Source organism: Chaetura pelagica, unplaced genomic scaffold, assembly GCF_000747805.2.
Source record: "Chaetura pelagica isolate M959 unplaced genomic scaffold, ChaPel_1.0 scaffold704, whole genome shotgun sequence".
In the NCBI taxonomy this organism is placed as follows: Eukaryota; Metazoa; Chordata; class Aves; order Apodiformes; family Apodidae; genus Chaetura; species Chaetura pelagica.
The window spans coordinates 32,051-42,592 of NW_009952994.1; the positions used below are offsets into that span (position 1 = coordinate 32,051).

The 10,542-nt window shown below is 52.0% G+C and overlaps 1 protein-coding gene across 1 annotated transcript in view; it reads right to left on the reverse strand.

The window, feature by feature from the left end:
- MGAT5B (mannosyl (alpha-1,6-)-glycoprotein beta-1,6-N-acetyl-glucosaminyltransferase, isozyme B) overlaps positions 1-10,542 on the reverse strand; it is a gene marked incomplete at its 3' end in the record, with an annotated part of 71,719 nt that overhangs the window by 28,518 nt on the left and 32,659 nt on the right. The window contains exons 4-7 of the mRNA XM_009996566.1: positions 4,426-4,538; positions 3,825-3,898; positions 2,294-2,464; positions 484-648 (exon numbers count right to left, since the gene is read on the reverse strand). Coding sequence (XP_009994868.1) covers positions 484-648; positions 2,294-2,464; positions 3,825-3,898; positions 4,426-4,538 — 523 coding nt within the window. The remainder of the gene's footprint in view (positions 1-483; positions 649-2,293; positions 2,465-3,824; positions 3,899-4,425; positions 4,539-10,542) is intronic.

Sequence of the window (10,542 nt, forward strand, 5' to 3'; positions counted from 1 at the left end):
TTTTTCCAGCCCCAAAATCACTTATGGCCCTCGATTCCCTCCAGCCCCTTTTGCAGGCTGTGATGACTCAGGGAAATCACTCAGGTATAAAGACAAGTGGTCTGTGTTCAGGTAGCAAAGACCCAGCAGGCAGAGGCTGCCAGCTCCCATCCTTAGGGACCAGCTTCACATTCCCAGTGCACATCCAGGTCCATCCCACGGATGGGAGCTGTGGCACCCAGGGAAAGGAGGGCAGGATGTGGCAAAACCACCAAGGGGAGGGAGGGTCAGCCCTCCTGGCACCCCTCATGGAGGAGACGCCCCCCCCCCTTGGGCAGAGTCACCCCCCACAGACCACAGACCCATCCTGCAGACCCACACGCTTCCATCAAGGAATGTCCCTCCCAGCTGGCTCACATCCCACCTGTCTCCACTCCCCGGGCTCCCAAGGGCTCAGCTTGACCACCCCCCACCCTCACCCCCAAGAATACAATTTGCTCCTACGTGTTTCTGGTCCCTTTGCTGGCCCTTCAGCTTCTGCTGGAGGCGCCGAGCCGCCCGCAGCCACTGCTGGCCCAAGTGCCGGATCCTCTTCTTCATGAAGCTGAGGGACTCCTTGCCCGTGCCAACCAGCTCCAGGAGGTGAGCCAGGTCACTCTGGAAAGCTGCCTGGGAAAGGAGGATGCTCTGTGTTTTGAGTGTGGAGAAAGCAAGCAGGAGTGGAGCTGCCACGGGGCTGCCCATCGTGGCTGTGGGTCCCACCTGGGGGGAGAGCTTCCCCTGGGTGCCACCAGACCTGACACCGGGGCTCCTCTGCTTAATGCAGCAAATCCCAGGTGTACCCGGAGCATCTGGTGACACCCCAGATTCCTCAGCCTGGGAAAGACACGGACCTGCTTCAGTGATGCCACAGAAATGATCAGAGGGCTGGAAACAGCTCTGCTATGAGGGCAGGCTGAGAGGGTCAGGGTTGTTCAGCTCCAGGGAGACCTCACTGTGCCTTTTAGTAGTTATAGGGGGCTGATAAGGGTGATGGGGACACACTTTTAAGCAGGGCTTGAGCAATAGGATGAGGGGGGGTGGTTTTAAAGTGGAAGAGGGAAGATTTAAACTAGATGTAAGGCAGAAATTTGTTACCATGAGGGTGGGGAGACACTGGCACAGGTTGTCTAGAGAGGTGGCAGATGCCCCAACCCCTAGAAATATTCAAGGAGCAACCTGGTCGGGTTGAAGGTGTCCCTACTCATGGCAGGGGGACTGAACTGGATGAGCTTCAAAGGTCCCTTTGGCCCAAACCACTCCATGAGAACCCACCTGCAGCATCGTGACCATCGTTTCTTTCCAGCAGCCTTGGAGCCACCATCTCCCCCCAAGCCCCCCTGGGACCACCTGCACACAGGCTGTCCCCACCTTACCTGCCCCCGGGGCAGTGGTGGGGGGGAAGGCAGAGCTGCTGTCCTGTTTCTCCAGGGCAGGGGAGGGCAGAACCACTCGACTTCGCTGAGGTAGATGAGGAAGGAGCACTCGGTGCCGTCCACGCCAAAAAACGCGTAGCAGGGGTCGGAGGTCCACCTGGCCCTCATCCACTGCCAGGGGGCAAAGAAACACGTGGGGCTCATCTCACCCAGCCAGGAGGGGACGTGGCAGCCCTGTGAGCTGCCCCTGCTACGGGCAACCTCTCTTCTCCATCACTCTTCTCCAGCTGGGAGCTGGAAATGAGGGGCAGGAGGTGGGTAAAGGGCTGGGAACCAAGGGGCGCCCAGCACTGGTGCTGGTGTTCACCCAGCTGGTGCCTCCAGGGCACACAGGGCAGAGGAAGAGCCACCAGGAGGTTTTTTTGGGAGCTCCCTGGGTTTCCAGCACCAGTTCCAGCCTTCCCTGAGGGCACAGCCATGAATCTCTAGGAAATTACACCCACAGGGTTTTCTCCTTGTTAGGTCTGCTGGGAGCAAGCAGAGCTGATCTCACTGCCCCTGGGGAAGGAGACAGACCCACTGGTGGTCTCCATGTGATGATTCCACATGAAGGAGGTTAACCCTCAACCTCAGCAGTGATTTATCACCCCTGCCTAGAGAGGTGGCAGATGTCCCAACCCCTAGAAATATTCAAGGAGCAACCTGGTCGGGTTGAAGGTGTCCCTACTCACAGCAGGGGGACTGAACTGGATGAGCTTCAAAGGTCCCTTTGGCCCAAACCACTCCATGAGAACCCACCTGCAGCATCGTGACCATCGTTTCTTTCCAGCAGCCTTGGAGCCACCATCTCCCCCCAAACCCCCCTGGGACCACCTGCACACAGGCTGTCCCCACCTTACCTGCCCCCGGGGCAGTGGTGGGGGGGAAGGCAGAGCTGCTGTCCTGTTTCTCCAGGGCAGGGGAGGGCAGAACCACTCGACTTCGCTGAGGTAGATGAGGAAGGAGCACTCGGTGCCGTCCACGCCAAAAAACGCGTAGCAGGGGTCGGAGGTCCACCTGGCCCTCATCCACTGCCAGGGGGCAAAGAAACACGTGGGGCTCATCTCACCCAGCCAGGAGGGGACGTGGCAGCCCTGTGAGCTGCCCCTGCTACGGGCAACCTCTCTTCTCCATCACTCTTCTCCAGCTGGGAGCTGGAAATGAGGGGCAGGAGGTGGGTAAAGGGCTGGGAACCAAGGGGCGCCCAGCACTGGTGCTGGTGTTCACCCAGCTGGTGCCTCCAGGGCACACAGGGCAGAGGAAGAGCCACCAGGAGGTTTTTTTGGGAGCTCCCTGGGTTTCCAGCACCAGTTCCAGCCTTCCCTGAGGGCACAGCCATGAATCTCTAGGAAATTACACCCACAGGGTTTTCTCCTTGTTAGGTCTGCTGGGAGCAAGCAGAGCTGATCTCACTGCCCCTGGGGAAGGAGACAGACCCACTGGTGGTCTCCATGTGATGATTCCACATGAAGGAGGTTAACCCTCAACCTCAGCAGTGATTTATCACCCCCCACAGTGCTTCTTTTCCAGCCTCTTCCTGATTCAACTACAAAACCAAATCCACTCAGTAGACAGGTCGCTGTGCCCACTAGTTAAAATTCAGCAATCACTGGGACAGGAGATGGAATTACAGCCTTCCACAATTCAATTACATTCCAAATTTACTCCAATACAACCCCCCTGGTATCATTTCAATACACCCTTCAGCATCTTTTCAGGGAGACTCCACCCTGCAGAAGCAGGAGCTTGAAGCAGGAGGCTGGGAAGGGGAGGGAAGAGGGAGATGTTTTAAATTAATTGCTGTAAATATGCTCTCTGACCAAGCCATCATGCTCTGGGCCAAATGCCAGGCTGCATTCAGGTGTAAAGAGCAGGATGGGTCAGGCAGGACATCCTATTCAGGATGGAGGTCCTGGCTGCCTTAGTGAGATGCTCTTCTGTGCCCTGCTGGGATCATTCCCCAGACACCAGCTCAATCTCCAGGTACTTAAAGATGATGTGACGGTGCCTCCTGCTCACCACGCGTGTCATTAAACACAGGAGTGACAACCAGGAGGGCTGCAGGGAGGGTGGGCTCACGGGGCTGATCCTGCTGCTCCTGCACACCCCTGGGAACACAGTTACACTGGTACAGCAAAGGCTCCCAGAGGAGGTTGGAAACCTCCCTTGTGTTTTCTCCTCACAGCACAGCCACGCTTTGCTTTCCACACCTTTAGCTCTGCTCCTCCTTCTGCAACGGGGCCATTTGAAAGCAAAGAGATTTATTCTGCAAAGCAACCCCCTTCCCCACCACCCTTCCTGGTTTAAACCCCTGGGTTGCTGCTTTGTGCCCTTCCCAGAAGCTTCCACCCTGGATCAAGCCCCTCTTCCAGACAGGGAACCCTGACTCACCTCCACTTTCCCAGCGCAGTCAGGGTACTTGGGGTCCCTGGGCACCTCACACTGGTCCCTCCTGCCTTCCATCACTGCAGAAAGACAACTTGGGTATGGAAAGAGCTCGGATGTGTCAGCAGAGCAGCTAGATATGCTGGGAGGGGATGGGATTGGATGGGATGGGGTTGCAGGAACAAGTTTCTCTGGTCTTGCTCCTCTGCAAATTCATCTCCCTGGCTCTCGAGACCTCCTGGGCCAAGTGAGGCAGCACTGCCAGCAGAACACTGCTGCTCTTACAGACCAGCGTGTTTCCCTATGCAGCTGCCTTTTCCTGGCTGTAATACCAGGGTGAGAGCCCTGGAAACCTCTAGGAAGGCTCAGAGCACACTCAGAACCTCCTGGCCCTCAAGGAGATGGTCTGACCAGATGCTGCACCAGCACAGAGTTGGACACTTTAGGTGCTTCAGGTGCCCTGCTCAGACAGGGGTGAGTTGGATAACCTCAGATCAGCATTCACACTCCTGCCTTTTCACCTCATTTTTGGTGAAATCTGGATCTCCCTAGTGCAACTGCAACCCCTAGGAGGTCTGGAGCTGGGGGGACCCATGGGGACACTTACCTTTCCCATTCAGGAGGCTGTTCCGGAGAATCTGATCTACTTTCATTGCAATGTCTGAGACGTTTTGAGCTATAGCTTGGATCCTCTCCATCAACCCAGCTGCTGGCTGGAACCTGGGGAGAAAACCAAATACACCCTGAAAACATGATATCTCCCACTTGGTGGCACCCAGGGGTGTTTACAGCAAACTGGCCACCCTTGGAAGCTGCCAGCAGGTTGAACTTAGCTCCAGGATGCAACACAGGAACAACCTGGTCCAGTGTGTACTGGGCAAAGAGGGCACTGCCTCCCAAGAGGTTTGATTAAAACCTCTGTCAATCAGTATTTCTGCTGGTTTGTTGTTTGTTTTTTTCCTCAGTGTGCTGATAAAGATGGGTACATCTGTGCATCTTGCACGGGGAAGTATTAAATAGGCTGGAAAAAATTGGTTTTCTTAGTCGAGATGTGCTGTGTTTGAAAATGCTCTGCTGCAATTACTGGCCTTGCAGCACATGTAGGAAGCCCTGCTGGGAAGGAAAGGGGAAGAAAAACATAAAAGAAAAAGGCAGAGAAAAGCAAGGAAAAGTGGAGGAGGGCTGAGGAAGCCTGTGGGGCTGGAGCAGAATGAGGACAAATGCAGAAGGTGACATGGATGGCCTGAGCCAGCCCAGCCACCAAAGCTGGAGGAGATGGGATGTCCAGGTCCCCCCTGGTAAGGAGCAGAGGTGAGGGCTGTGCAGGGACAGGGATGGGTTTCTCTCTCTCTCTAGCCTTATGCTTTGCACATAAGGGCAACATCACTTCTAATTTTGCCAAGTTTTGCTGTTTGCAACCGGTTGTTTCACAGAACCATTCTGGCTGGAAAAGACCTTGAAGATCATCGAGTCCAACCATAACCTAAATCCACCAACCATCACCTCATCTACCCATTCAGTGCTTAAATCATGTCCCTCAGCACCACATCTGTATTTCTTTTTAACACTTCCAGGGATGGTGACTCCACCACCTCCCTGGGCAGCCTGTTCCAGAGTCCAATCACTCTTTTGGTAAAGAAATTCTTCCCAACATCTAGTCTAAGTTTCCATCTTGCTAAGTTCTGCCCGTTGTAACCTATGGCTTTGAGAGTGACAGTGTGGTGTGTTTTCGAGTCCAACCATAACCTAAATCCACCAACCATCACCTCATCTACCCATTCAGTGCTTAAATCATGTCCCTCAGCACCACATCTGTATTTCTTTTTAACACTTCCAGGGATGGTGACTCCACCACCTCCCTGGGCAGCCTGTTCCAGAGTCCAATCACTCTTTTGGTAAAGAAATTCTTCCCAACATCTAGTCTAAGTTTCCATCTTGCTAAGTTCTGCCCGTTGTAACCTATGGCTTTGAGAGTGACAGTGTGGTGTGTTTTTTTGGCAGGGTTTATAATCTTACTCAGATTTAAATCAAGTTGTGTTTTGTATAAACTTGCTGGGGAAGGGTCCTGCTCTTAGAATACTATGCAGAGAACTCAAGAGGTTAATCTCACTGACTGAGTTGTTAAAAGAGATTAACTAAGAGAGGGTTAACCCTGCCTATACCCAACTGGTGGGATGTGACATGTCAGCAGCCACAGTTGAGCCAGGTGTCACAGCCCTGTGGGCATCTTCCCACCAAGGCTGGAGATCAGACCCCACCATACACCATCCATGGAACTGAACCTGACAATCAATACCCACCCTGGGTGACCAGCACCACTAAACTCACCTACACAACACGTTGTGCAGGCTGCAAAGAGCCTGGTGTTGATTAAAACCTGGTGTCATGTCTCAAAGGCCATGAGAACTCCATCCATCAGCAGCAGTGCCCTGCTGGGCTTGACAAAGAGCAAGATCTCCACCCCCAACACCTCACCTGCTGCTTCCACCACAACCAACCACCACGTCCCAGTGAGCACCGTTATCTCAGGAAATAATTCCCCCTTCTGCAGCATCTGGGTCATGAGTTTTTCCTCCTGCTGCTGCCAAGATCATTATCATACAAGGAAATGTCACGAGCAGTGAGCAAAACCACAAGGGCTACCTTGAACACTCCTGGCACCAAAAAACATGTGCTGATATCAGGCCCTTGCTGGGGAAGTTTTATGCTTGTTCTCCAGCAGATCAGTGAACCTGAAGGTTGGGATATAAAGCACCTCTGTCCTCAAGGCTAAAAAAATCCTGGTTTTATTAACAGATACTGCTTTGGTTGGTGATTTAAAGTCCATTTGTGAGCAAGCCCACATTTTTCCTTCTGGCATGGTTTATGACTGTCAATATTCAGGCTGTGTTTCTCCACAGGGAGCCACACATCTTTGGCTTTTAAGGAATAATAATTAAAGGGAGAGGACACCATTGCCCCCAAGAAACTTTCGACCTTTGCAGAGAATAAACCCCAGGTATCTTGCCAGCTCCTGTGACTGCTGCAGCAGGGAAGGGGCTTGTAAGGCTCTGGTAAAATACAAGCACAAAAATGACCTGTGATGAGCTCTGCTTGTCAGTGTGGCTCCAAGGAGATAAAATGCCTCAAGGTCTGAGGGCTGCTCAGCTCTGCCAGCCCTGAAAGCTCACAAACCCCCATTTCTGCAACCCTTTTTCCACTGGCAAGCAGCCATCAGACCATGCAAGGTGATGCTCAGGTGCTCAGTGAACAGGGACCAGCTGGGATGTGCAGTTTAGGAGCAAATGTCCCAAGGATGCAGTGGATTTAGAGCCAGAGAGTTCAGTCTCCTGCTTCAACAACAGGAGAGGGTGGAGGTGCTCCTCAGGTTTCTCCATCACTCATGGTAAGGAGGGAGGATGAGCACAGTGGTGGCAGCTCTGTTCCCACACTTCAGAGCACCTACATCAGCCCACAACCCAATAGATTCCCAGGAGTCTATCCCAGCCCTCACTCCAAACACCCAAGTAATTAGGTGAAGCCCCAAAGACAACAGCAACCTTGGCCTCCACCTCCTCCCTGATGACCTCCAGACCTCAGTTCAACCAGGGCTGAGCACGGGGCACCCACCAACACACTGAAACAAAAAAACCAGGATGATTACCCTAAATAAATGCCTTTCTTCCAGGCCCAGCCTCAGCACCAGCCTGAGCCCTGCTGGAGCTCTGGCCACGGTGGTGGTTTCCACTGGCTGATGGACCTGGTCCAGCTTCTGTGCCAGCTTGCCCAGCTCTTACACGTGACATCTGCTCCCTGAACACAAAGGTTTGAACACAGAGCCCTTTGATGTGTCTGATCACCCCACTCTGACAGCACCTCCAGCTCTTGCAAACAAGACAGTCGTGTTGCTCAGGCTCCTCCTGCCCCTCCCCAAAAGGCAAAGTCACTGCAAAGTGACACCAAAACACCCACTGTGGGTCTTGGCATATATTAAGAAGATGGAAAAATGGTAGAAAACGTCCCTTCAACATAAAGAACCGGGATCAAATCTCTCACCACTTGCATGGCTAACACTTGTCCAACTAGTTTTCTCCAAACCCCCACAACTCTGAGTGAGGGATTCCATGCCTGGAATGAAGAGCCACCCTCCCAGCCTGGGAGCACTGCTGAGCCTCAGCTGTTGGCACCCACATGGGCAGCACCAAGTCAGCCACCTCCCTTCTTTTAGGCTTCCAAGGCTGTGATTTGAACAGCAAATTTCATGCAACTTCTTAAAGAGAGAACAAGAAGGTCAAGCAGAAGTGACATCACCTATCATTACAGCCACTTCTCACCTGGGCAGAGGACAAGAAAACAAGGCATTTAAGAGAAAACCTCAATGTAAAAAGGTTTCCTGTAGCTCATCAGAAGCTGATGCCTTATTCTTTGTAACTGGTAACACTGGGAAGGACAAGGTAAGTGCTTGTTCTGCTCGAGGAGAGAAGCAGAACATCCCACCACGTCTCCATCCCAGCTGGGATCCTGGCACAGCCTCTGCCAGCCCTGTGGAAAGAGCTCAGCTCCCTGCTTAGGGAGCAGCAATGGGCTTGGTGGGTTTTATGATTTCCTTGTTGCTTTTTAAATCTTATAGCAACAATATAAATGCCACCAAAATGCACTGGGGCAGTGCCAGTTATTGAAACGACAGTAAATTACTGGGAGTTTTCCAGAACAATTTTTTTCCCCGGGACCTTAAAACCGTTTACTACAGCAAATACAGCACTTTTACTCCTAACCATCAATATTGATTTTGTCTTTATTATTTTCAGATTTATATTCCCCTGCCTTGATTAAGATTCAGATCACACTGTTCCTTATAATGCACTGGATACAGTATTCATCTCATTTCAAAACCTGCTATTAAGATGTATCTTACCCCATTGGCAGATCATTTGCTATATAATATAGCCAGAGGCTGAGTTTTCCTGTACTTTTTTATGCATTAATTTGGTTCCCTTCACTTTGTCTCTTGTCCCCAAAACCCTCAGCAGCTCAGAATCAGCCTGTTTATCCCTTTACAAGGCACTGTATTTTTATTGCCTTTTATAAAAGTGGCATTATGAAAAGATGAATCTCTTTCTATTTGTGTGTTGTCTTCATAACACGAGCCCTAAACATATTTGCTTGCTCATCTGATATTTCTTGCTATTAACTGGTGAAAGCTGTGACTTTGGGAAGACCAATACAGATGGAGAAAAGCAGATGTTCTGAAGATAATACATCAACAATTGCAACATTTGCAGAGAGCAGTTTACCAAAGGATTTCAACTTGCTCGTTACAATCTCTGTGTTGTCATTTGCCTCTTTAAAGTTGTTTGGTTTGGTTTTGTTTTCCCCAAGGCAGAGCAGAAAGCAGCTGGGAACAGTGCCTGGGGCTGGCATTGGGCTCTCCCTGCTCCAGGGACACACATCACTCCCCCCCTGACCTCCAGCTCCATGACAGCCTTGCTCTCCAGGATGGGAAACTGAAATCCTGAAGGTGGCACTGATGGACAACCCTTCCCTGGGGAAAAGCTTTTGAGGTGCTGCCCATTAACAGAGCTGGGCTATCTCCTGGAGAAATGAACCCCTAAGGGCATTTCCAGCAGGTCACCCCACAGACTCAGGTTCCCCTCTCCCTGTCTGTCCCTCCATCCATCCATCCCTCCATTCATCCATCCAGGACAAACTTGGGGTCATTCAACAGTTGGGAGACAAGCCAAGGGGTCCCAATGGACTTTGGGAAAAACCCTCATCCAACTGAAAAAGGAAAATACAAATGCCTGGGAAGACAGAGCAATTAAGAGTTTTGCTCCTCTGGCTTCAGAGAATCTGGGTAAATCTCAGTGATGCTGAAGGATCCATGGGGATCCATCCCCTTGTGTACATCTCTCCATCCCTCCAAGGAGGTGCCTGGCACCCACAGTACCAGCTGCTGGGCTCCCCTGCCACCCACATCCCTGATGCTGCCCCCAGGGCCCAGCTCTGCTGGACAAAACACCAACCCAGAAGGCTGGGCTGGATCACAGGATGGGTCTCACCTTCCCTGCAGGCTTTCCCAGGTGGCTTTCACCCCACAGAGCACCAGCCTCACCTCACAGGTGCCCTCGCTGAGCCCCAAAGCACATTGAGGAGATGGGGGAAATGATGCACAGAGAGGTCCAAGCCCTCTCCAGGCTCACAGGGCAGCACAGCACCTGGCAAGGGTCTCACTAAATTTAGTTTATCAAGGGTGACAATTCAGGAATTAATAGAGCCAGGCTGGCAGGATGCAGGAATATCACCCATTTAGTGTCATATTGCAAGACGTTTAATTACTGGGGGAATAGGGAGTCATGTAATGATTACAAGAACAAATACTTAAAGTGTGTGGAAATTAACTGAGCCTTGGCAGTAATTAAGCCTGAAGATTAATCAGTCCTTAGCACATTACACCCTTTACAGGCCAACCACTGTGTGGGGAAGAGGGATGACCAGGGATACCAGGGCTGCAGGCTCCTCTGCCACCCCCCTGCAGGCACAGGGCAGGTAGGGGCAGCTCCCTCCTGGGAAAGGGCTTCTCCAGCCCCACTGCTCTTGGCTCCCAGTGCCAGCTTGGTCAGTCACTCCAGACCAACAGCCTCCAACCCAAGTGCTTTCCAGCAGAAGACCAACATTTCTACTGCAAACCAGTATTTCCCCTGCCTCTCCGGGAGGCTCCTGAGGTACTTCCAGTTTCCTTTCCTGC